The 27527-nt window shown below is 42.8% G+C and overlaps 1 protein-coding gene across 2 annotated transcripts in view; it reads left to right on the forward strand.

The window, feature by feature from the left end:
- nup210 (nucleoporin 210) overlaps nt 1–19208 on the forward strand; it is a 132550-nt gene extending 113342 nt beyond the window's left edge. Inside the window, exons 34-40 of one of the 2 annotated variants that reach the window (XM_078413937.1) lie at nt 1819–1945; nt 7193–7336; nt 8386–8636; nt 11288–11504; nt 13345–13461; nt 13539–13616; nt 17827–19208. In XM_078413937.1, the coding sequence (XP_078270063.1) occupies nt 1819–1945; nt 7193–7336; nt 8386–8636; nt 11288–11504; nt 13345–13461; nt 13539–13616; nt 17827–17915 (1023 nt within the window). In that variant the 3' untranslated portion in view covers nt 17916–19208. The remainder of the gene's footprint in view (nt 1–1818; nt 1946–7192; nt 7337–8385; nt 8637–11287; nt 11505–13344; nt 13462–13538; nt 13617–17826) is intronic. The other variant, XM_078413938.1, reaches the window with a different exon arrangement.
- Nucleotides 19209–27527: the final 8319 nt, after the last annotated feature.

Below are 27527 nucleotides of genomic sequence, written 5' to 3' on the forward strand. Positions count from 1 at the left end.
TTATGATTAACCTTGTTGCAGGGGGTTTAAATTCATATTATATAGCACGGAAACGGGACCATCGGCCAAACTGACAAACATGTCCATTTTGTCCAAAATGCCGATGTACATTAATCCCTTCTACTGTGTTTGGCCCATATCCATCCAAACTTTTCCTATCAATTTGGATAGATTGTTGACAGTTTACAAGATGTTAAATTGACAATCCCTCAGTGCACATTTGGTACTGTAAGTAAGTTCATTTGAGTCTGGATTTTTCCTACTAACAAAGTCAATACAGGAGCTTTAAATCTATTTGAACTGGATTGTTTCTTCAAATGTGTTTTAATTTGCATTGAATAGTTCCTGATGCATTTTTTTTAAACTGCACTGACATGAAGTAATCTATTTCTCCACAGTAACTTTCTATTTTTTTCCCCTATCAGAAGTGCAGTCATAGTGCAGAAGCCAAAACAATATTTACAATTTGTTTGTGATTTTACATCCTTCATTTATGTAAATAATTGCTTTGTAAACGATGCACCTGCCAACTGTTTGCCTTGCATAAATTTAAATGTATTTAAATCATTTCATACAAAGCAATTAGGCTATTAGCTGATTCTTTTTTTGAAATGGTCCTTTCACCATGTAAAGCACAACTTTTATCATCTTTATCCCAAAGTCATTACTCCATTCATTAAAAAGTAAACAACAAACAATTTATGATTGTTGCATTTCTCTGCTCTGGTGTTTCATAAGAAACATTTCACCAAATCGATGCATTGCTTTATTTCTCTGACTTATTCCCACAGCTAAATCAAGCCCTTAAAAATAGCCATTTGGTCACAAATTGGCAACTCAACGTGAGATGTTTATATCTAGTTAACATACAGCAAGCTTTCACGCTCAGCCAATTAGACGTACAATCTAGTCAGAAATGGGCTCCTAAGTAAATGAGGTGACTGCGAGGTATTCAAGACCACCAATAAACAATAGACAATAGATGCAGGAGTAGGCCATTCGGCCCTTCGAGCCAGCACCGCCATTCAATGTGATCATGGCTGATCATTCTCAATCAGTACCCCGTTCCTGCCTTCTCCCCATACCCCCTGACTCCGCTATCCTTAAGAGCTCCATCTAGCATTGAATCTTCATTCCCAATACCTTCAACGTACACGACCAATTACATTCCTAGTTAGTTTAATTGTGTGGTTTAAGTTTTTTGTCGACAATAACTTTTGGGAGTGGGAAAAAAAGACCTTTTCGCTCCAATAATAAAAAGTGCTAAAGACACTCAGCAGGTCAGACTAGTTAGTTTAGTTTTGTTTAAAGATACAGAGTGGTAATGGGTCCTTCAGCCCACTGAGTCCGTGCTGACCAACAATCATCCTTATACTAGTTCTATCCTACACACACGGGGCAATTTACAGAGGCCAATTAACCTACAAACCTGCACGTCTTTGGAGAGAGGGAGGAAACCGGACACCTGGAGAAAACCCACGTGGTCACAGTGAGAACGTACAAACTCTGTACAGACAGCATCCCCAGTCAGGATCAAACCCGAGGAGGGGGTGCAGGAGATGTCTCTGTGGCCTGATCTACTGAGTATTTCTAGCATTTTTTAAATTTTAGATTTCCAGCATCTGCAGGGTTTTATAGATTTTTTGCATTCTTTTTGCTCCAACCCTTTAAATCTCATTACTGGAGGCACTGCCTACACATTTTAGTTATTTTATCATTGCAGATTAATGTAACTATCCACAAATTTGTCGCGCTGCCATTAGTTGTGATTTCTAATGGATTAAATATGTTAATTTAGCAAACACTATTGTTTTGCAGCTGGTGATTAAGAATGCAGGCAAGACTCTTGTTCAACTGCAGAGTGATGTGAGACTGACGACCCAGGCTGAGACTGTGCCATTTAAGTTTCCCATTATCTTAGGAGACAACAGTGACAACATGAAAGGTATTTTTTCTCAGGGAGACTTGGATTTTGGGAGGTGGGTGGAGGGAATGGAGTGGGTTTACACAGTAGTTGAGATTGTAATCCAGTCTGCTTTGTGCAGTCTTAATAGTGAACAGAACAGAATGTGCATTATTTCGACACAACAAGACTGACCTAAAAAATGGATGTTCCTGTTTAATGCCTTTGGAGGTGACTGTGGTGGTCCATATTGTCATCTAACATCATTTACAAATATCAGGGGAGACACAAAAAGCTGGAGTAAAGGGCCTGTCCCACTTAGGCGATTTTTTAGGTGACTGCCGGCGACTGTCAAAGTCGTAGCAGATCGGCAAAATTTTTTTTTACTCGACGACAATGACCACGACAATGCCGAGTCAGGTCGAGATTACACCGTCTTCGGAAACATCGCGAAATTCCCACGCTTATCAACGCTTTGTGCGGAGTATGGGCATTCTTTGAAAATGTACGGGAAATGCATATCTGGTTTCTGGGTTGCATATCTGGGTTGGGTGCCTACTTTAAATGTAATCGCTGATGGCCATAAACATCGCGAAAATTCCCACGCTTACCTGACCCTCAAACTGTCGCCTCCAATCTACCTGTCAAATCTCCTGATGGTAAATAAATTGGTTAAACACAAGTATTTTATGGCATCTTCAAATGACTTTACTTAATTTAATATTACGTGCTTCTAAATGCATCTAAGACAACCTAGCAAAACTGGGGACAGCATGCGACAGCGCCCACAATAAGTAACGATACCTGGCGACTAAAACTAAAAACTAAAGTAAATCTTGCTCTTTAGTTGCAGTACTGAACAACAACGTGTCAGCCATTGGTTGGTGTTCATGCTATCTTTCCTGTGTCAGGAGAATGTGAATTCAAGCACCATGTCAGACAATGGAGTGAGCTCAAATTCCCACAACCAGTGTTGAGAAATTGTTGCAGTAACTGTTGGCATCTTTTGCATGAAATTTAAACTCTTAACTTGGTGACACTCCAAGCCCTGTTTACTTTCAAATATCGGTGATCCTCTGCTAATATTTTGAAGAAATTGAGTTTAATCTCCTGTTTAATTTTTAACTTCCAATCAAAATCGCCACTAAAACCGATCATTTTTATCAGATGCATAATTCGGCAGCCACATCTTTTACATTACAACATTTACCACTTCCAGATGTACATCACTGCCCATGATGTGCTAAGATAGGCACAAAATGCTGAAGTAACTCAGCGGGACAGGCAGCATCTCTGGAAAGAAGGAATGGGTCATGTTTTGGGTCGAGACACTTCTTCAGACTGAGAGTTGGGGGAAAGGGAGACAAAGAGAAATGGATGGGTAAGGTGTGAAAACACAGATCAAAGTAGATGGTGATAAGGAAATGTAGAATGGGTCATTGTTAGCTGAGGAGAAGGTGACAGGAGGCATACAATCAATAACATTAATCAGGAGGACAGTGAAACTGGTCGGGGAACTGGGATGGGTGAGGGGTGGAGACAGAGGGAAAGCAAGGGCTACTGGAAGTGAGAGAAATAAATATTCATATCGCTGCCTAAACGAAAAATTGGAGGTTCCTCCAATTTGCATTGGGCCTCACTCTGACAGTGGAGGAGGCCCAGGACAGAAAGGTCAGTGTGGGAGTGGGAGGCGAGTTCAAGTGTTTAGCAACCGGATGTGTCAAGGATGTTCCGAGAACAAGTGATTTATAAACAAAATGCAGTGCAGCTGTTGGAAACCAGTCTAAACCAAAATGCACTCAATGCTAATAAGCATCGAATGAGTCATGGCCTTGATCTTAGCTGAGAGCTGGCCTCGACAGATGATGAAATATGATAGAACATAGAACAGTGCAGCACAAGTGTGGGACCTTCGGCCCACAATGTTTATGCCAAACATGATGCCATGTTAAATTCATCTCATCCGCCTGTACATGATGAATATCCATCTATTCTTTGCACTTCCATGTGCCTATCTAAAAGCCTCTTAAATCATATTAGCCTCCACCGCCACCCCAGGCAATGCATTAAAATGCATTAAAAAAAACTTGTCCCACACATCTCCATTAACTTTCCCCCTCTCACCTTGGCTATGCCCTCTAGTGTTGGACATTTCCACCTTGGGGGAAAAGGTTCTGACTGTCCTGTCTACCCCAGTCAAAATGTAATATACTTCTATCAAGTCTTGCCTCAACCTCTGACATTCAAGACAAAACATTCCAAGTCTATCCAACCTTTTCTGTACCTGAAACCCACTAAACCAGGCAACATTCTTGGAAACCTCCTCTGCACCCTCACCACAGCATCCACATCTCTCCTAGATTTGGGCGACCAGAACTGTATGCAAAACTCCAAATAAGAAAGGTTAGGAAACTTTAGATTGTGATCAATTTGCTAAAGATATGGTCTGATTTTTACCTCTGAGCTTCCAAACATTTTAAAGCAGATCTAATATAATAAATGTTAAACTAATATTGTTTAGTTTGATGATTTTTCCATTCTTAAAGCTTTGAAATAATTCAATATACTCAACTCAACATTAACAAGCTCTTGTATAGCTTTTTGAAGCTTTTTCAATGGGTAAATAATTTCCTGAAGTGAAATAAATGTTCCAGCATATTCTTATGGATTTGCTAAATAATTTGCTAAAAATGTCAAAGTACTAAGTGCATGTTTGGAAGTGGAAGGCGTTGGTGTTTTTAGGACTCTGAGGGCATGTCAAAAATCACGCAACGAATATCCATTTCTATTTTCTGACATCACTTCCATTTATGCTGGCTTCTATTGCTAAACTTCCATTTATGGTATGGAGATTTAACAGTGCTGGATCTTTGTGACTGACAAGTCCTGAATATTGATGAGGAAGTATCAGGACAAGGTTGATTTCAGGCTGACCATTCCACATCTTAAAAGATTTTTAATTTGTGATTTAAAGTTTTGTTTTTACCCAGGTTGTGAGCGGGAAAACATTCCAGTATAATGGTAGGAAAATGCAGGCAAAATTAAATACCAGAGCACTTTCCCTTCAAATTATCCGAGAGAAATTCTAAATAGAAAAACCTAGTCATAGAGTTACACAGCACAGAAACAGGCTCTTCGGCCCAACGCCGACTAAGATGCTCCATCTAGACAAGTCCCACCTGACACATTTGGCCCATATCCCTCCTTCTTATCCATTTATCTATCTAAATGCCTTTTAAATGTTGTTATAGTGTTTGCCTCAACTACCGTCTCTTGTAGCTCGTTCCAAATACCCACCATCCACTTGTGTGAAAAAGTTGTTCCTCTGGTTCCTATTAAATCTTTCTGCTCTCAGAACCTATGTCCCCTGGTTCTTTATTCCACATACTCTGGTTAAATGACTGTGCGTTTCCCTATCTATTCCCCTCATGATCTTCTACACATGTGATAAATATCTAGCATTAAATAAGCTACGAGTTCAGCCAAGTTTTGTAAAATACAGGTTTGAAGGGAAGGTTTGGAAGTATGAAGAAAATAAAAGGATGGTTGGGACTTACTCAGTCTTAAATCAAAATAAGGTGGCTGACTGATTTGAGGGAGAATTAGTTGTTTGCATTATTACATGTAGGCACGTTGTAACAAATAAACGAAATGAATCTTTAAAAAAATATTGTTTTAGTTGCCCTTAAATTAAATAACTAGTCTGGCATACTCTTGGTAAGTATTTCTTCAGTCCATATACTAAGAGATTAAAGATACAATCTATAATCTGTAATTAATTTAATGAAAGTAAGAAGTGCACTAAAATTACGCCCTGTGGGTTTTGCACTCTAGATATTTAATACTACTTGGCAGTGAAGACTTGTCAATAAACATAAGACAACCGAAGGGTCTCAACCCGAGACGTCACCCATTCCTTCTCTCCAGAGATGCTGCCTGTCCCACGGAGTTACTCCAGCATTTTGTGTCAATCTTCAGGTTAAACCAGCACCTTCCTGCACAACCCTCTCTGTTCAGATAGCTGTTCTAATAATTGACATGATCCCAGTTTAGATGCCTCTATTCATGGCGAACAACAGCAACAGCTATTCCTTAAAATAGCAAGAATTAAGTGCTAATTAAGAAAGAAATTTGGAAATGTAAAGATGAACTGTTTGACATCGAGCTACCCTGCAGACCATAATGCTGCCAAAGCTTGTTTGTCAGTGACTGCAGTGGACTTCCTAACAAGATGTACAATTGTAAAGATTTGGCTTTGTACATTTGAGATTTAATGTTATGCTTTCATCCTTCCTAATCCCCATTTGTTTATTCATTAGTCAGAAGATGAAATACATACCCAAACTGAGTATCTACTTAGCCAGATTGGTCCCCCAAGCAATTCTTTGTCTCTCCATAAACTGCAACTACAACGCTTAATACAATATTTCTTGGAGAAGGGTAATCCTTTGACACTATGAAATTATATATAAAATTAATCTGCCAAAATAAATTATTTGCTCTCGCCCATTCACTCACTTTGTCTCGTAGTCCTTCACTTTTTTATCGTAGCATTTTTGGAAATCATGCTGAAGGAAGTAATATAGAATTTTTTTGCTTGAAGCTAAAATTCCCCTAAATGGTAAACAGCTGAACTTACCAGAAGAATATCTATATGAAAGCATTTCTTTCATGACCAGTTTTGAAGAATTCCATGGGAACAAAAGACATCAACCTCGATACTTGCCATCAGGTTTAAGCATTTCTTAATATATCTCCCTCAACACCTACCTTTAATAAAGTATATGGGGGAAGAAAAAAATAATCCGTTACGTATGCTGTGACGTTTTTACCCTTTTGGTATATTCCAAGAAGCTGTGTTTATATTTTAAGATTACCACGAGATAAAATTTGGACCTAATAAGATTGAAGATGTAACTGTGAATATTTTACATCAACAAAGCAATAGGCTTTTTTGTTCTTCAAAGCAGACACGTCTTCGCCCTAACATTGGGCTCAGTACTTCAAAGTCAGCATTGCAGCCTTGACAAGTTAAACCAAATTATTTATTTCAAAAAGTGGTGCTGTTTCTGATTGCTGTTCAGGTGGAATACGTCCTAAAAGTCCATGGGATTTCATTGAACTAATTTCGTAGGAGGTCAGTTTTGAAGAATACATGGCAAGCAAGATAAAACTTGTTGCAAAAATAATAGGTTACCAAATGTTGCAGGGAATATTTACACACGTTGAACCTAAATTGCAGCGTATATTTACAAATGGTTTAAAACATGATGTTTGTTTTGCTCTCAGGAGACTGTACAGCAGCACATGTGGAAGCAATTGATCAAATGCATCCAGAATCCATTTTGACTTGCAATCTGCAATTTCATAATGTAGTAGAAATACCAGCTGAAGATGTATTTAAGGTCCAGACAGGATTTGATGCTCATACAGGTAAAAATTAGCACTTAACTGTGATTTATTAAAAAAAAGTTTTGTTTAGGGATACAGTGCAGAAACAAGCCCTTCGGCCCAATGAGTCCACGCCGACCGGCGATCCCCACACATTAACACTAGGGAGTGTCCCAGGGTGTCGCAAGTGCCCGATCCGCCTGCCGAACAACCGCGGCGCAATGATCGAACCGAGAAACTAGAACGCTCCCTGGCTGGCCTGACTTGCCCCACAAGCCTCCCAGGCAACTGCGGAGAAGCCGGGCAGTGAGGCCTGTCTTGGCCGAAGAAGCCTCGGCGGTGGTCTCGGGAACCTCGGTGGCGGTGGAGCGTGATAGGGGGGAGGGGAAGACAATGGGGACCCGGCATGGGGGGACCGCCGTGAAGAACAATGGGGACCCGGCATGAGGGACGGTGGGAGAACAAAGGGGGACCCGTTGTGGGGGAGGGGGGCACCGAAATTTTAGAATCCTCTGCTGGGGTAACTCTGCGTTTGCTCGTTTGTTTGTTTGTTTGTTCCAGTGAAGGCGCTGTGCACACGGCAGCCAGCCAACAGTCGCGTGTCCTTTTATTTTTTTTATCACTTTTAATTTCAAGTTTTTGTGTATCGTGTTGTGACTGTTGGCAGACCAATTTCTCTCCGGGGATGAATAAAGTGTATCGTATCGTTATACCAAGCACAATAAACCTACAAACCTATAGGTCTTTGGAGTGTGGGAGGAAACCGAAGATCTCGGAGAAAACCCACACGATCATGGGGGGAACGTACAAAATCCGTGCAGACTGCACTCGTGGTCGGGATTGAACCCGGGTCTCTGGCGCTATGAGGCAGCAACTCTACCGCTGCGCCACTGTGCCATATTCACTAAAGTAGTTTAAATATCATCGTTTACTCTAGAAAATGAACATTAAATCATTCCAAAAAAAATGCTTTTACCATATGAATTAACGTTTTGGGTTTTCCGATGTATTTTGTACTGTGATTGATCTTGCTGATCATTATTGGAAATTTGGGCAATGCACTAATCATATTTTCCTTTCTTCCATATTAGGACATTACACCTGCGCTGTTACAATGCAGAAATTGACTAATGACCAACTTAAAGTGCTCAGCAAAGCCAAAACCTCAGTCAATGTTAAAGCTTCGATACTTAATGTCCAATTTATTAGAGAGCAAATCGGTGCTGATATCCCATTTTTACCTGATTTTTACACTGACCAGTCAGAACTACTTTTAAGCAACCTTCATACAACTACTGATGTGATAGTATATGGAACTTCTGAAATTCTGGCAAACTTGGAGGTAATAGTCTTCTTGACGTTTTGATGCATACATTTTTCATACATTTTTAAAAATTGACTGCCAGAGTTGTGCTAATACATGGAATAGTTGAATTTACTTTGAGACACAAAGTAAATTCAGCAGGTCAGGCAGCATCTTTGGAGAACATGGATAGGTAATCTTTTGGTTAGGAAAAAACCCAGATGCTGGTTTAAATCGAAGGTAGACACAAAATGCTGGTGTAACTCAGTGGGTCAGGCAGCATCTCGGACAGAAGGAATGGGTGACATTTGAGTCTTGAGTCTGAAGAAGGGGCTCGACTCGAAACGTCACCCATTCCTTCTCTCCGAGATGCTGCCTGACCCGCTGAGTTACTCCAGCATTTTGTGTCTACCTTAGGTAATATTTTGGGTCAGGTGATTTCTTCAGTCATAGTCATACAGCACCAAAACAGGCCCTTTGCTCCAACTGGTCTCTGCTCAACCATGATGCCCATCTAAGCTTGATCCATTTGCCTGCATCTGGTTCATATCCTTCAGACTGAAGAAGGATCCTGGCCTGAAACGTGGCTGCTGTTATTCCAACACTTTGTGTCATGTTTGGTAAACCAGCATCTGCAGTTCCTTTTGTCTAGAATTTGTATTGTTTGATAACGCTCTTTCCTGTATTGAGGAAGCCAATTATTTAGTTCCTAGACCAAGTGGACCCGTTGGACCCATTCCTCGTAGAGGGGGAAACAGGGAAGGGGAGAGGGTGTGACTGAGTGAGCCCTGGACCCAAAGCGCCTCCTGTATTGGTGTAGCACCCTCAATCCCCCCCTCCACTCAATCCCCCTTACCCCTCCTCCTCTCCCCACTGACCCACTCCATCCACCTGTCCCACCCCCACTTGCCCCAGTTCTGGCCCAGTTCCGTCAAACGCTCATCATAGGTTAACCCAATCATTCCTGGGATCATTCTTGTATGCCTCCTCTGGAGCCTCTCCAACGACAGCACATCCTTCCTCAGATATGGGGCCCAAAACTGCTCACAATACTCCAAATGCAGTTTGACCAGTGCCTTATAAAGCCTCAGCATGATATCCCTGTTTTTGTATTCTACTCCTCGCTAAATAAATGTGAATATTGCGTTTGCCTTCCTTGCTACCGACATTCCCTTCCTCCCCATAGCTTGGCAAGTTTCTTTTGTCTCCTTCCAAGATCTTTGATCTGAAAACATTAGTTCAGTTTCTCATCCCACATCAGTATTTCCACCGTTTTCTGTTTTTATGTACATCAAGTGGCTTTAAACAAATCATTACCAGAAAAGGATAGGGGCGAAGTTCTTGTCTTTTTTACATGATAGGCTTCTTTGTATGCATAACTGCAACAACAATTCAGAGTACATATGTTCAAATGAAAAAATAATGGGATAGGGCACAAAGTGCTGGAGTAACTCAGCAGGTCAGGCAGTATCTTTGGAGAGCATGGAAAAGTGACGTTTAGTTTTGGGCCGAGACCCTTCTTCAGACTCTGCAGCTTCTACAGTTCCTAGTTTCTACAGATCTGAAGTCTCGACCCAAAACGTCACCTATCCATGTTCTGCAGAGAAGCTGCCTGACCTGTTGAGTTACTCGAGCATTGTGAAACGTCACCTATCCATGTTCTCCTGAGATGCTGACTGACCTGCTGAGTTACTCTAGCATTCTGTATCCTCTTGTGTATTAACCAGCAAATAATTGGAGCTTGTCTGAAAGGTATGGCATTGATCATGAGGAAATTTTAAATTACATGGTGACTGGGAAAATATGATGGGAAAAGTTAGGTTGGATCAGACAGTTTTGAGTTCGATTTTTAGAACAGCATATTCTAGTCTACCAGAGAGCAGGGTGCAGTAGACCTGGAGTTTTGCACTGAGTAAGGACAAATTCATTCATTCATCCTTTCAAAGAGCAATCATAATATCATTGAATTTTAAATTCAGTTTGAAGAGGGAAATGGGTCAAAGACTCGTCTTTTAAACAAGAGCATAAAAGCAAAACTAGCCATAATGTACTGACCAATTCAGGTTAAGGGATACATTTAAGGCCGACAGTTCATAAAATGGTTAACTAGACAAATACCTGGGATAGGCAGCTTGTCTTACGAGCAACAGTTGAATAAGCTAGATACACACCCACTTAGGTTTAGGAAGCTGGGAGGCAACTTGTAAAATGGGAGGCAAATATGTAAAATCCTGAGAGGTCTTGATCTGGTGGATGTGCAGGGAGGTAATTTACAGGGAGTCTGAAGAAGAGTCTCACCCAGAAACATCACGCATTCCTTCTATGCAATGATGCTGTCTGCCCCTTACTCCAGCATTTTGTGTCCACTGATGTGGAGGGAATGTTTATTTTTTTGTGGGAATCTAGAAACGAAAATACCATTACAAAAATAAGGGGTCAACAATTAAAGACTGATGTGAAATCCTTTCTGTGAGAGTCTTTGGAAGTCTCTTCCTTCGATTGTGGATACACTGTCAGGATACCTCTACTATAAGTCAAGTAGATTCTGGATAATCAAGGGGGAAAGAGATTACTGGACAGAGGTAGGAATGCGAAGTTGAGGTTGGTCAGATCAGCCACAACGTTACATGACGGAGCAGACAATCCATGTATTTGTTTTTGTATAATGAGTGTTCTTTACTCCCTTTTAGGTTACACCAGGATCATCACTGATTGTTGTTAAAGAAAAGGAAAAAATCTATGGATCACATTGCTCTGTGAAGTTTGCAGTCTCCTTGTCTGACATTCGATTAATAAGCCATGGCCCAATATCAACCACTCTTAGTATTTCCAACTCGATGACAGACCAGTCAATGTCTCTTCCAGTCAAAGTTTTGTACATCTCTGATAATGATAATGAAGCACAATGTAAGTTTATACATCCGGATGTAATTTTTGAGTAATGGTTTGATAGGCACTTCTAGAATAGGATCCAACTACAGAAATAATTATGGGTAATCTAGATATCGATTCAGAATGAGGTCCAAATAGAATATTGTTGAAGGTGTTCTGTACTTTGAATTCCGATCTCTCCTGAAGAAATGTACTTTGGAGGATACGAAGGGAAGCAAGTAGAGGCCACTCCATAGTGAGGAGATCCATCTTACTAATTGCTTTGTTCATAAATAATAACACAGTACTATTTCATCCAGACTGATATTTTCTGTATTGACAACAAAAAAAAACTCAAAAATTCTCAGTTTACCCAATATGGGTGAGATATCTTGACTGGACAATTAGGAAGATTGCAGATGACACATAGATAGGTAGAGGGGCAGGTAGTGTAGAGAAAGCAGGGTCTCTGCAGAAGGACTTGGACAAGTTGAGAGAGTGGGCAGAGAAGTGGCAGATGGAATACAGCGGAGCAAAATGTGGAGTTATGAATTTTGGTAGTAGGAATAAAGATGTAGATTATTTTCTAAATGGGGAAAGACTTCAGAAATCAGAGGTGCAAAGGGACTTGGGAGTGCTGGTGCAAGATTCCAAAAAGTTAATTTGGAAGTCGAATCGGTAGTAAGGAAAGCAAATGCAATGCGAGCATTTATTTCGGGAAGACTAGAGTACGAAAACAGGGATGTAATGCTGAGGCTTTATAAGGCGCTGGTCAGACAGCATTTGAAGTATTGAAAGCAATTTTGGGCCCCATATCTGAGGAAGAATGTGTTGGTGATGGAGAGGAGATTTACAAGAGTGATCCCAGGAATGACATTTGATGAGCACTTGATGGCACTGGGCCTCTACTCACTGGAGTTTAGAAGGATGAGGGGGAACCGTATTGAAACTTACCGAATAGTGAAAGGCTTGGATAGAGTGGATGTGGAGAGGATGTTTCTACTAGTGGGAGAGTCTAAGCCTCAGAATAAAAGGATGTTCCTTTAGGAAGGAGGTGAGGTGGAATTTCTTTAGTCAGAGGGTGGTCAATCTGTGGAATTCATTGTCACAGAAGGCTGTGGAGGCCAAGTTCAATGATATTTTTAAGTCAGAGACAGATAGATTCTTGATTAGTACCCGTGTCAGGGGTTATGGGGGAAAGGTTGGTGAATGGAGTTAAGAGGGGAAGATAGATCAGCCATGATTGAATGGCGGAGTAGACGATGGGCCGAAAGGGCTAATTCTGCTCCTATCACTTATGAACTTATGAAGATGCAACCCCTGTAGGGAAATCTTTAACTACTCCCTCTAAGGTTGAAAAAATAAAGGAATTGTTCAGGATTTTAATACAAGAGGAATAATATCCTGAATGTTGAACTGTGGATCTTGACATTGACAGTAAATATTTAAGAATTGACACATGTCCATGCTTTAGAATTATTTTATTGAGACCCAGCCTTTCTTGATCTTAGGAATATTTCATATTCATAATTGCAGTATGTTTTTTAAGTTTTCACTGAAGATATATTCATATTCTTGAACCAATAAATCTTGAGCCTAATCAGTTGAGCCCGGACTCTTCCAACCAAGAATCTAGCATCCTGTACGGCCTATATATATTAGTCATGGGAGTTGGCAATTTTGAAATTTAATCCATGTTTTATTGGAAAGATACCTTGTTATTTGGACCTCAATGCATGTCACATTCCCAGGCAAATGAACTTAAAAATTTCTGTGGAAATATCACCTTGTTAAAACTTGTGTGAATTATAACATGCAGCAGTTTTAAGGTGGAAGTGTTTTATTTTTAATGTTTTATCTTTTCATTTTCTCTCAGCAGATATCAGAACAACTCGTTTGGAAGGTGGAGTTTTCCAGCAGTTCATTAATTCCTATCAAGTCATGTTCTTCACATTCTTTGCTTTACTCGCTGGGACTGCAGTCATGGTCATCGGTACGCATCACTGAGTTGAAGTAAAATTCTGACTTGTTCTGATTTTCCTGTTATTAAATATCTCTCTTCTTCTGCAGCCTATCATGCATTCTTTTCACCACGGGATCAAGGTTATCATCTGGCACCTCCACAGACCCCATCACCACAGCAAGCAGGTAAATTAACAATACAATACAAGGGTCTCGACCCGAAACGTCACCCATTCCTTCTCTCCCGAGATGCTGCCTGACCTGCTGAGTTACTCCAGCATTTTGTGAATAATACAATACAATACAATATATCTTTATTGTCATTGTACAGGGGTACAACGAGATTGGGAATGCGCCTCCCATACGATGCAATAAATTAATTAGCTAGTCAGTATTCATTTCAACAACCCAATGAAACAAATTAGAAACAGTTTTAAAACAGAATAAAGTGCAAGTAGATCTGTGCCGGTTCACTGTGTGCTGTGACCATCCGGCTCAGCAGGACCGGTTCATAGCAGCTATGGCCCTGGGGATGAAACTGTTCCTGAGTCTGGAGGTGCGGGCATAGAAGGCCTTGTATCGTCTGCCCGATGGAAGGAGTTCAAACAGACTGTTGCAGGGGTGTGAGGGGTGTAACAGCAACACACTTACTGTTTCTTGTTTCTGTTTCTTGTACACTGGCAACATTTCTCCATTTAAAATCTAACAAAACAATTCAGTCTGATGTCAAAAGTATGCTTAAATTAACACCTGCTAAATTAAATTAAAGAATGTTTAGTATTTCTTTGCATTTGAACTATTCAATGAAAGTGCTTGACTTTGGTTGTGTGAATGTTATCTTTTAAGTTTTGATCATAAGTGACAGGATCAGAATTAAGCCATTTGGCTCATCAAGTCTATTCCGCCATTCAATCATGGCTGATCGATCTCATTCCTAACCCCATTCTCCTGCCTTCTCCCCATAACCTTTGACACCCATACTCATCAAGAATCTATCCATCTCTGCCTTAAATATATCCGCTGACTTGGCACCCACAGCCTTCCTTGGCAAAGAATTATGTAGATTCACCACCACATAGATAGAGCTCTTAAGGATAGCGGAGTCAGGGGGTATGGGGAGAAAGCAGGAACGGGATACTGATTGAGAATGATCAGCCATGATCACATTGAATGGCGGTGCTGGCTCGAAGGGCCGAATGGCCTACTCCTGCACCTATTGTCTATTGTCTATATTGATAAGTGCTTTTTATAAAGTCGCAAGATCTGACAAGTTACCAGACCTCCCAACCCTTCCGAATTTGGCGGAAAGTTTCCGCTTTCTTATTTCATTTCCGCCATTCTGATTTAGCCTCACATTTCCCGCAAAATACATGCCTCGCCGCTCACCGCGCCCTGCCTCGCCACTGTACTCGCCTCGCCTCACCTCGCTGCTAGCCTGGCCTTGCCTCGCCGCTGACCCGGCCTCACCGCTAGCCTCGCCTCACCTTGCCGCTCGCCCGGCCTCGCCTCGCTGCTGGCCCGGCCTCACCTCGCCTCGCCTCTCGCCGCTGGCTTCACCTTGCCTCTCGCAGCTCCAGAAAATTATAGGCCGATGAGCCTCGCATCAGTGGTAAGGAAGCTGGTACTGAGAATATTTTGGGATCCTCTTTACTCATATTTGGAAGAGAATGGGACAATTAAGGATAGTAGGCATGGTTTTATCCTTGGCAGGTCATGTCTTACCAACTAGATGACGTTTTTTGAGGAGGTGACAAGGACGATTGGTGAGGGAAGGGTAATGGATGTTGTCTACTTAGATTTTAGTAAAGCATTTGACAAGGTCCTTCATGGTAGACTGATCCAGCAAATTAGGATGCATGGGATCCACAATGACTTGGTAGTTTAGATTCCAAACTGGTTTTCCCACTGAAGAAAGGGGGGAGTGATTATTCTGACCAGAGGTATGTGACCAGTGGCGTTCTGCAGAGGTCTATGCTGGGACCTCTGGGGTTTCTGATATATAAGTGTAAATGACTTGGATGAAAACGTAGATAAATTGGTTCACAATTTTGGAAGGTTGTCAAAGGATATGGCAGGGTGTAGATCAGGCACCAATAGGGCTGGAGACTTCTTCTTCTTGCGTTTGAGGCAGCAGAAGTTATGAAGCTGCTTCTGCTTCTGCTGTCTCTGTTGTTGTCGTTCGCCTGACTGAGGTCAGTTGACAGGGCTCACCACGGGGAGGTCGACAACGTGAGCCCTGGGTGGAGACTTGGAAGATGGAGATTAATCCAGGCAAGAATATTGTGTTGCATTCTGGGGGGTCAAATGTAAGGGGAAGTATACAGTCAATGGCAGGACCATTGATGTACAGGGGGATCTTGGGGTCCAAGACAGTAGCAACACAAGTAAATAGAGTGGTAAAGAGGGCATGTGGTGTGCTTGCTTTCATTGGTCAGGATATTGAATATATGAGTTGGGTAGTTATATTGCAGCTTTATAAGACTTTAATTAGACGCATTTGGAGTATTGTGTGCAGTTCTGGTCTGCCATTACAGGAAGGTGTGGAGGCTTTGCAGAGGGTGGAGAAATAGTTTACCAGAATGCTGCCTGGATTAAAGGATATTGGCTGTAGAAAGATCAGACAAACTAGGATTTTTTTTTTTTGGAGGCTGAGGGGAGACCTGATCAATAAGACAAACTTCTGTGGGTACTCCGGAGTCTGAATAAGGGTCCAAACCCAAAATGTCATCTCTTCATGTTTAGTTTAGAGATACAGCGCGGAAACAGGCCCTTCAGCCCACCGGGTCTGCGCCGACCTGCGATCCCCGCACATTAACACTATCCTACACACACACACACACACTAGGGGCAATTTTTACATTTACAAAGCCAATTAACCTACAAACCTGTATGTTTTTGGAGTGTGGGAGGAAACTGAAGATCTCGGAGAAAACCCACGCAGGTCATGGGGAGAACGTACAAACTCCGTAAAGACAGCACCCGTAGTCGAGATGGAACCTAGGTCTCCGGCGCTGCATTCGCTGCCAGGCAGCAACTCTACCGCAGCGCCACCATATGCTTCTCCATATTCTCCATGCTTCTCTGATCTGATCTGCTGAGTTACTCCAGCACTTTTTGTCTTATTTCGGAAACCAGTATCTGCAATTCCTTGTGCCTACTTTCTGGAGGAATTCCAGTGGGTCAGGCAGCTTCTGTAGAGGGAATGAAAGACAGTGGTTGGGGTAAGAAGCTATCTTTAGATTCTCCACCACTCTGTTCCTCAACGTTTCAGCATCTGCAGTTTTTTGCATCTCCCTTTTACTGCTTCGTTGTGAAATTTCCTCAAAGGAGTCCTGATCATTTATAAAAATGAGAGGTATAAATAGGGTTGAGAGTCCAAGCTTTTCTCCAGTCTATTTTTTATGGTGAGAGGGGCAGTTTTAAGGAGATGTGCAGGGGAAGGTGTTTTTTAAAGAGTGTAGTAGGTGCCTGGATCTCACTGCCAACTAGGTTGATGGAAGCAGGTATAATAATACTCTGCAGTGATGCAGCGGTAGGGCTGCTGCTTCACAGCACCAGAGACCCAGGTTCGATGCTGAACGTGGCTGCTGTCTGTGCAGAGTTTGTCCGTTCCCTCCGTGACTGCATAGGATTTCTCTGGGTGCTCCGGATTCCTCCCACCTTCCAAAGACATGCGGGTTTGTAGGTAAATTGGCTTCTGTAAATTGCTCCTAGTGTGTAGGACAGAGAGCTAGTTTACGGTGATTGGTTGTCGCCATGGACTCGGTGGGCTGAAGGACCTGTTTTCACGCTATATCTCTGAACTCAAATATCTCTAAACTATTTTTTTTGGACAGGCACATGAATAAGCAGGGAATGGAGGGGTTTTGATAATGTGCAGGCAGAAGGGATTAGTTTCACTTGGCATTGTGTTTGATGTAGACATTGTGTGCCGTTTGGCCTGTTCCTGTGCTGTTCGATGTTCTAATGTTTGATATCACTACCTTTAAAAATAAACGCACTATGCAGTACATTCATTTCCAGAAACATTTGATTTGTTGCTAACAATTCATATATCGGGTTGGTAGATTATAAACAAATATTTTGTTTTGGTGTGTAAATACAATGAAATCAGAAGACACCAAGAAAGATCTGTGTACAAGTCAGGAGGAACAGAGACCTGCAGATGTTGGCTTATAGCAAAAGACAGGCACAAAGTGCTGGAATAACTCAGCGGGTCAGACAGCATCTCTGGAGAAAAAGGATGCGTGATGTTTTGGATCGGGATGCTTCTTTAGACCCTGGATATTGCTTGGAACATCCTTTTCATTGATTGGAACTCACTTGAATAATATGCATTGAAAGTTTGCCCTCTGGAGTTTTCAGACTATAGTATAATGGTATTGATTTCTTTCAGGGTCCTCGCTATCCCCCATTCACTTCCATACAAGCATAACTCCCAGCAGGATAAGCGGTCTTCGGTCGAGACTGTGGAGCATAGATTAACCAACCAATTGATCTCGAGAAGAAAGCAGTTGACATGAAGAGAGTTTTGCCTAAAACGGCCCAGGAACATTTGTTGACCATCTTTTTAAATTGTGGTACCTTGTGTTGTTGCTAATTTCTAATATGTTTTCATCCCTACCTCACGGGAAAGTTTGATCACTTGTTGGTGTATGGTTGTCAGAGACCTGTTTGTGCTGCTGTATCTGCCTAATGGGTAGATTCAGTTGGCTGTTGAATAACACGGACAACACTGCCCGACCATACTGGCCCAGGCCTGATGTTCATGAAGAGGTTTTGCAGTATGGTCATGGTACAGTGATCAGAAGGGAAACTCTTCTCTGCACAGAAGCGAAAAGGACAACTCAGGAGGGTTTGTGCACTTATTGAAGTTTTAGTTGAGTAATTGAACGTAGACCAGCGATTGAGTCAAGGTCTGCATGGCTCAGCTATTTTACAGGTAAAATTTTCAGCTTTAAGGAAGCTTTCCTATGTCTCCCCAGCATATTGAGATGAAAAATCCTAACTAATGTGTAACTCAATGGAAAAATGTACATTGTGTTAGATAAATGAGTTTGCTGTGATCATAATCAGTCCACCGTTTGCAATAAAGACTGGTATTCAAATTAGAATTTTAACAGTTTTCACCCGCGTTGCTTGGTTAACACTGCAGAATGTTTTTTTTGGTATGTGAATTTGTTTTTTTTTAAATTACACTACTATGAAGTAGTGCCCATTTGCAAAGAAAAATGTGTGAATATCCTTGTTTGAGCTGTTTGCATTGCAACTGAATTGCATTATTTTGTGAGATTGTAAGAACATTTATCTTGACAAAATTGATTTGTGGTTTTAACTTGTACTTTGATCATCTCAGCAAAGGTCAAGAGCCTTCAAGATCAGTGAATGGAAACTTTTCAATTGCATACCAGATATAATTTGGAAAATATGCAACCCTTTTTCTCAGGCAGTTTACAATGTGAAAATGTTATTTTGTTCAGCTACTATACCACAAAAGCAATCCTTGTAGTTGGAATGTGATAAAATGTGAAGACTGACTTAAATGCTAAGTGTACTTGAATCGACCAAATGCTGTGCATCAGACAGTCCTTTAATTTGCCCTACTTCACTGGCTGGCTTGTGTTGTGACTTTAACTTTGTATCATGGACATGCCTTAAAAACCACTGCAACAAAAGAACGATAGATAGAACTGGTTGTGATTTTTTTCTACTTTTTTAATTTAATGCTTTCATAGTGATTTACTGCTGGTTTTTTATGTGCTTGGAAATAATAAATGTCACCAAAATCATTCCTTAATATTGATGTCTTTGTTTAGTGATTTTTGTTGAATATATGCATTCTCATCAATCACACTTGGATTGCTGACTCTTGGGACACTTACCAGTAAGTATTAAATATTCATGGAGACTATCTAAGTCTTTGGGAAAACTCTGCCAAAAGCATTATAAAACAGCTGTCAAATGTAGCTTAGTTCACTGGTAAATTAGAATTCTCTTAGGCTTGTCTGAAACTGACAGGGAATCTGAATGAAATGCTTCTGGTTCAACATCTCGAGTTTTAAACCAGTTTAGATATACTATTACAGGTGCATGGTAGACTTAGTTGACTACTTGATCATCCATAGAGGTTTTATATAGAGGCTCTCTCGTCCAACCACATTCTGCTTTGGAGACACTGTGTTTTAAAGAGCACTTCCAAATTAACAGGGTCCCTGAAACTAAATTCATCTTTTAAGCCTGCTTGGAGATTTGTTCAGCAATGCAGCTAGGTTTTAGATTGTATTGGTTGCACAAGTATTGGGAAAGAAGGTAGACACAAAGTGCTGGAGTAAATCAGCGGGTCAGGCAGCATCTCAGGAGAGGAGGAATGGGTGACGTTTCGGGTCGAGACCCTTCTTCAGACTGATTCAGCCTATTGGGAATGAACGCAAGGCAGAAGTAGAAGATGTTGTTAACTCCCAAGACCATTGGTGTACTGAGCAAGAGGGGGTCGTTCCAGTAGATCTCATCATCTGATGCGAGATCTTGACTCAGTTGACACTGGTATTTGCACATGTTGGGGAAGTTTGTTGTTGTCTGAACACCCCTAATGGTGAGTCTGGCTTTCTTTGAGCTGCACAGCTCTGCTGAAATTTTGCTGATCTGCTCTGCCCTGTGCACCTGGAGATATGAGGACCCTCAATACTATTTGATCAAGACATTACAGCATTCTCAGCCCTTGCACTGATGTGGGCGTTGAGAGCTGTCAAGTATAATTCACAATATAGTTCACTCAAGTACAGCATCTGAAGAGGGGTGTCGACCCGAAACGTCACCCATTCCTTCTCTCCAGAGATGCTGCCTGTCCCGTTGAGTTACTCCGGCATTTTGTGTCTGTAGTTCACACGTTTTCACCTCCAGTCTGGAAAACAAACGGCCAAGTTTAGCTAACGGTATAAAAAACATTGGCGCTCCCAAAGTTTTTCACGTGACCTTGTGTCACAAATTCTGGGAGCAATCTTTTCAAATGCTTGTGAGGTTGTTCAGGGACTTGCCTATCAAATCTTCAGCCCATCCCAATGCTCTTGGTTTTATTGACTGTTTTGGGAAGCTTGAGGGAATGTGTGCATTCAGATGTACAAAATGCTAGCACATGTCACTTCTAATGAATTGGTAATGTACGGAAAGTGGCAGCAGATAACTGCTAAGGGACCTGCTTCCATGCAGTCTGTGCTTTAGTTAAAAGTGGAGTCAGCAAGTTGATAGCAGCTTTCTGACGCAAAGGCACTTTTGGTGCATTGAACTTACCATTTTCTTTTAACCAGCATTGCAAAGCTGAACGAAAGAATGTACAAGAGGAGAGCCAGCAATTGTTGAAGTGGCTGTGGAGATAGTGAATGTCTGGATATCATTTTCTAATATTCTGCAGATTCTGGAACTGTGGATTGGATTGGAGGCAGCAAAGTGACCCCAATATTTAGGAAAGGAAAGAGGAAGAATTGTTTTCTGTGGAACACAGAGGTTGAGGGGACATCTACCTGATAGAAGTATCTAAAATGATAAGAGGTATAGATAGGGTCGACAATCAAAACATATTTCCCAATGTGGAAATGTCGAGGACGAGAGGAGATAGCTCGAAGGTAAAAGGGGCAAGGTTTGTGGAGAGATGGGTGGCGCATGTTGTTATGGGAACAGCGCGCTCTGTGGTGCAGTACCGTGAATATATTACCCATGAGGCAGTAGCCATGGGGATCCTGAATTAAAATTGCTGAACCCAAGACTCGAGTGTAAAGCCTCTGTTAATTAGTTGTGTAGCTGTAATGGAGCAGGTTACAGAAAGGAAACACACTAACAAAACACATGTTTTGTTTTGGTGGGTGCCTGGAATATGCTGCTAGTGGTGGTGGAGGCAGATACAATGGTGGCGTTTAAGAGGCTTTTGGACAGACGCATGATTATGCAAGGAATGGAGGGAGATGGATCATGTTCAGGCAGATGGAATTACTAAGTTGTGGTAAAGCAGATTACAATGTTTTTTGGCGGTAATTTGAAAGAGTAAATGGGGAGCAGTTATTATTGGGCAAGTACAATTAGGAAATGGGGAAGTACAAAGAGATCTGGGTGTCCTTCTTCATCAGTCACTTAAAGTTAGCATGCAGGTACAGCAGGCAGTGAAGAAAGCTAATGGCATGTTGGCCTTTATGACAAGAGGAGTTGAGTATAGGAGCAAAGAGGTCCTTCTGCAGTTGTACAGGCCCCTAGTGAGACTGCACCTGGAGTACTGTGTGCAGTTTTGGTCTCCAAATTTGAGGAAGGTTATTCTTGCTATTGAGGGCGTGCAGTGTAGGTTCACTAGGTTAATTCCAGGAATGGCGGGACTATTGTATGTTGAAAGACTGGAGCGACTAGGCTTGTATATGCTGGAATTTAGAAGGATGAGAGGGGATCTTATTGAAACATATAAGATTATTAATGCTAGAGGCAGGAAACATGTTCCCGATGTTGGGGGAGTCCAGAACCAGGGGCCACAGTTTAAGAATAAGGGGTAGGCCATTTAGAACGGAGATGAGGAAAAACTTTTTCAGTCAGAGAGTTGTAAATCTGTGGAATTCTCTGCCTCAGAAGGCAGTGGAGGCCAATTCTCTGGATGCTTTTAAGAGAGAGATAGATAGAGCTCTTAAGGGTGTTATATTAGTTGGAGGTCTGTGACCAGTGGAGTTTCTCAAGGATCTGTGCAGGGACCAGGTGAGGCAGAGGCTCACCTGCACCTCCTCCAACCCCGTCTATTGTATCCGCTGTTCCAGATGTCAACTTCTCTACATCGGCGAGACCAAACGCAGGCTCGGCGATCGTTTTGCTCAACACCTTTGCTCAGTCCTCCTTAACCAACCTGATCTTCCGGTGGCTGAGCACTTCAACTCCCCCTCCCACTCCCAGTCTGACCTTTCTGTCCTGGGCCTCCTCCATTGTCATAATGAGGCCCAGCGCAAACTGGAGGAACAGCACCTCGTATTTCGCTTGGGCAGTTTACACCCCAGCGGTATGAACATTGACTTCCCCAACTTCAGATAGTTCCTCTGTCCCTCTCTTTCTCCTCACCCTTCCCAGTTCTCCCACGTGCTTCCTGTCTCCTACTACATCCTATCTTTGTCCCACCCCCTCCCCTGACATCAGTCTGAAGAAGGGTCTCGACCCAAAACGTTACCCATTCCTTCTCTCCTGAGATGCTGCCTGACCAGCTGAGTTACTCCAACATTTTGTGATACCTGATGTTTAGTATTTTGTTGCATATCCGGGAAGTCCGGGAGCAGAGCAAGGACGCCCGTTGGCTGAGCAGTAAAGTAAGTGCTAATCACAGTTCAACAGGCAGTTTAAGTGAGAAGTCAGGTAAATTGGACAATCAGGCAATTTAAATTGGTGATATAAGCAAGGCTCACAAAAGGGTGCAGCCCTGTTCAGGTGCAGCCCAGTGAGGGAAGTGCCCAGTGAGAAAAGTGCGAGTCTTTGGCTGCGAGTCTTTGGCGAGGAGGCTGAGGTGAGGAGGATACGATTGTTTTAAGCCAGAGCTGGTTATAGGCACAAGGTGATGGCGCAAAAGTTGGTGCGGTGTGTTTCCTGCAGGATGTGGGAAGACGGGGACGTCGCTGGAGCTTCTGGGAGCTACACCTGCAAGAACTGTGTCCAGGTGCAGCTCCTGAAGGGACGTGTGGTGGAGTTGGAGAGGCAGTTGGATGACCTCAGGGCCATCCGGGAATGCGAGAGTTTCCTCGACAGGACCTATTGTGAGGCTGTCACGCCAAGGGTCCAGGTCGAGCGAAGGTGGGAGACTGTTTCCGGGGGGAGTGGACGTGGACTACAGGAGACCCCAGTGGCTGTGCCTATTGCAAATAGGTATACCCTCTTGGGAACTGTCGGGGCAGAAGACGTTTCCAGTCCGAGTGGCGGACCTGTTGGCAAGGATACACGACAGGGGAGACCGAAGTCTGGAAGAGCCGTAGTGGTCGGTGACTCCATAGTCCGAGGGACGGACAGAAGATTCTGTGGCAGCAGGAGGGACTTGAGGATGGTCTGTTGCCTCCCTGGTGCCAGGGTTCAACACATCACAGACCGGCTTCAGAAAATCCTAGCGAGGGAAGGCGATCAACCTGAAGTCGTTGTGCACGTGGGCACGAATGACGTCGGGCGGAAGAGGAAGGAGGTGCTACAGCGGGAGTTTAGAGAGTTGGGAAAAACGCTGAGAAGTAGGACGTCGAAGGTAGTTATCTCTGGACTGCTACCGGTACCTCGTGCTGGTGAGGCCAGGAACAGAGAGATAGAGGGTATGAATTTATGGCTGAGGGACTGGTGCAGAGAGCAGGGATTTAGATTTCTGGACCACTGGGATCTCTTCTGGGATAGGGGTGACTTGTACAAAAGGGACGGGTTGCATCTTAACAGCAGGGGGACAAACATTCTGGCAGGCAGGTTTGCTAGTGTGACACCTGTGGCTTTAAACTAAGTAGTGGGGGGGAGGGGTTAACAAATTGTGAATATGAAGATGAGGTAAAAGGGAATACAGGAGATATTGCAAAAGACTCTCGGAAGAATGGGAACAGAAGTTCTAGAGCGGAAAAGAAATTAAGGGCAGGGCCAATTGTGAACGATGTGAGAGGGGAGGTAAATACAGAAGTTAAAGTGTTGTACTTAAATGCGCGTAGTATAAAAAATAAAGTGGATGAGCTTGAGGCTCAGTTAGTCATGGGCAAGTATGATGTTGTAGGGATCACTGAGACATGGCTACAAGAGGACCAGGGCTGGGAACTGAATATTCAGGGGTACACAACGTATAGAAAAGACAGACAGGTGGGCAGAGGGGGTGGGGTTGCTCTGATGGTAAGGAATGATATTCATTCCCTTGCAAGGGGTGACATAGAATCAGGAGATGTTGAATCAGTATGGATAGAAATGAGAAATTGTAAGGGTAAAAAGACCCTAATGGGAGTTATCTATAGGCCCCCAAACAGTAGCCTCGACTTAGGGTGCAAGTTAAATCAGGAGATAAAATTGGCGTGTCAAAAATGTAATGCTACGATGGTTATGGGAGATTTCAACATGCAGGTAGACTGGGAAAATCAGGTTGGAAATGGACCCCAGGAAAGAGAGTTTGTAGAGTGCCTTCGAGATGGATTCTTAGAACAGCTTGTACTGGAGCCTACCAGGGAGAAGGCAATTCTGGATTTAGTGTTGTGTAATGATCCTGATCTGATAAGGGGACTAGAGGTAAAAGAGCCATTAGGAGGCAGTGATCACAACATGATAAGTTTTACTCTGCAAATGGAAAGGCAGAAGGGAAAATCGGAAGTGTCGGTATTACAGTATAGCAAAGGGGATTACAGAGGCATGAGGCGGGAGCTGGCCAAAATTGATTGGAAGGAGGCCCTAGCAGGGAAGACGGTAGAACAGCAATGGCAGGTATTCCTGGGAATAATGCAGAGGTTGCAGGATCAATTTATTCCAAAGAGGTGGAAAGACTCTAAGGGGAGTAAGAGACACCTGTGGCTGACAAGGGAAGTCAGGGACAGCATAAAAATTAAGGAGAGGAAGTATAACATAGCAAAGAAGAGTGGGAAGACAGAGGATTGGGACTCTTTTAAAGAGCAACAAAAGTTAACTAAAAAGACAATACGAGGAGAAAAGATGAGGTACGAGGGTAAACTAGCCAATAATATAAAGGAGGATAGCAAAAGTTTTTTTAGGTACGTGAAGAGGAAAAAAATAGTCAAGGCAAATGTGGGTCCCTTGAAGACAGAAGCAGGGGAATTTATTATGGGGAACAAAGAAATGGCAGACGAGTTAAACCGTTACTTTGGATCTGTCTTCACTGAGGAAGATACACACAATCTCCCAAATGTTCTAGGGGCTGGAGAACCTAGGGTGATGGAGGAACTGAAGGAAATCCACATTAGGCAGGAAATGGTTTTGGGTAGACTGATGGGACTGAAGGCTGATAAATCCCCAGGGCCTGATGGTCTGCATCCCAGAGTACTTAAGGAGGTGGCTCTAGAAATAGTGGAAGCATTGGAGATCATTTTTCAATGTTCTATAGATTCAGGATCAGTTCCTGTGGATTGGAGAATAGCAAATGTTATCCCACTTTTTAAGAAAGGAGGGAGAGAGAAAACGGGTAATTATAGACCAGTTAGTCTGACATCAGTGGTGGGGAAAATGCTGGAGTCAATTATAAAAGACGAAATTGCTGAGCATTTGGATAGCAGTAACGGGATCGTTCCGAGTCAGCATGGATTTACGAAGGGGAAATCATGCTTGACAAATCTACTGGAATTTTTTGAGGATGTAACTAGGAAAATTGACAAGGGAGAGTCAGTGGATGTGGTGTACCTCGACTTTCAGAAAGCCTTCGACAAGGTCCCACATAGGAGATTAGTGGGCAAAATTAGGGCACATGGTATTGGGGGTAGGGTACTGACATGGATAGAAAATTGGTTAACAGACAGAAAGCAAAGAGTGGGGATAAATGGGTCCCTTTCGGAATGGCAGGCAGTGACCAGTGGGGTACCGCAAGGTTCGGTGCTGGGACCCCAGCTATTTACGATATACATTAATGACTTAGACGAAGGGATTAAAAGTACCATTAGCAAATTTGCAGATGATACTAAGTTGGGGGGTAGTGTGAATTGTGAGGAAGATGCAATAAGGCTGCAGGGTGACCTGGACAGGTTGTGTGAGTGGGCGGATACATGGCAGATGCAGTTTAATGTAGATAAGTGTGAGGTTATTCACTTTGGAAGTAAGAATAGAAAGGCAGATTATTATCTGAATGGTGTCAAGTTAGGAGGAGGGGGAGTTCAACGAGATCTGGGTGTCCTAGTGCATCAGTCAATGAAAGGAAGCATGCAGGTTCAGCAGGCAGTGAAGAAAGCCAATGGAATGTTGGCCTTCGTAACAAGAGGAGTTGAGTATAGGAGCAAAGAGGTCCTTCTACAGTTGTACCGGGCCCTGGTGAGACCGCACCTGGAGTACTGTGTGCAGTTTTGGTCTCCAAATTTGAGGAAGGATATTCTTGCTATGGAGGGCGTGCAGCGTAGGTTCACTAGATTAATTCCCGGAATGGCGGGACTGTCGTATGTTGAAAGGCTGGAGCGATTGGGCTTGTATACACTGGAATTTAGAAGGATGAGGGGGGATCTTATTGAAACATATAAGATAATTAGGGGATTGGACACATTAGAGGCAGATAACATGTTCCCAATGTTGGGGGAGTCCAGAACAAGGGGCCACAGTTTGAGAATAAGGGGTAGGCCATTTAGAACGGAGATGAGGAAGAACGTTTTCAGTCAGAGGGTGGTGAAGGTGTGGAATTCTCTGCCTCAGAAGGCAGTGGAGGCCAGTTCGTTGGATGCTTTCAAGAGAGAGCTGGATAGAGCTCTTAAGGATAGCGGAGTGAGGGGGTATGGGGAGAAGGCAGGAACGGGGTACTGATTGATAGTGATCAGCCATGATCGCATTGAATGGCGGTGCTGGCTCGAAGGGCTGAATGGCCTACTCCTGCACCTATTGTCTATTGTCTATTGTCTATATCCTTTGCATGCAATGACTGCTTGAAGTCTGCGATTCATGGACATCACCAGTTGCTGGGTGTCTTCTCTGGCGATGCTCTGCCAGGCCTGTATTGCAACCATCTTCAGCTTATGGTTGTTTTGGGGGCTAGTACCCTTCAGTTTTCTCTTCAGCATATAAAAGGCATGCTCAATTGGGTTCAGATCGGGTGATTGACTTGGCCACACAAGAACTGATCATTTTTTAGCTTTGAAAAACTCCTTTGTTGCTTTAGCAGTATGTTTGGGATCATTGTCTTGCTGTAGAATGGACCATCGGCCAATGAGTTCTGAGGCATTTGTTTGAACTTGAGCAGATAGGATGTGTGTATACACTTCAGAATTCATTATGCTACTCCCATCAGCAGTTGTATCATCAATGAAGATAAGTGAGCCAGTACCTTCAGCAGCCATACATGCCCAGGCCATAACACCCCCACCACCGTGCCTCACAGATGAGGCGGTATGCTTTGGATCTTGGGCAGTTCCTTCTCTCCTCCATACTTTGTTCTTGCCATCACTC

Source organism: Rhinoraja longicauda, chromosome 17 (assembly GCF_053455715.1).
Source record: "Rhinoraja longicauda isolate Sanriku21f chromosome 17, sRhiLon1.1, whole genome shotgun sequence".
Taxonomy (NCBI): domain Eukaryota; kingdom Metazoa; phylum Chordata; class Chondrichthyes; order Rajiformes; family Arhynchobatidae; genus Rhinoraja; species Rhinoraja longicauda.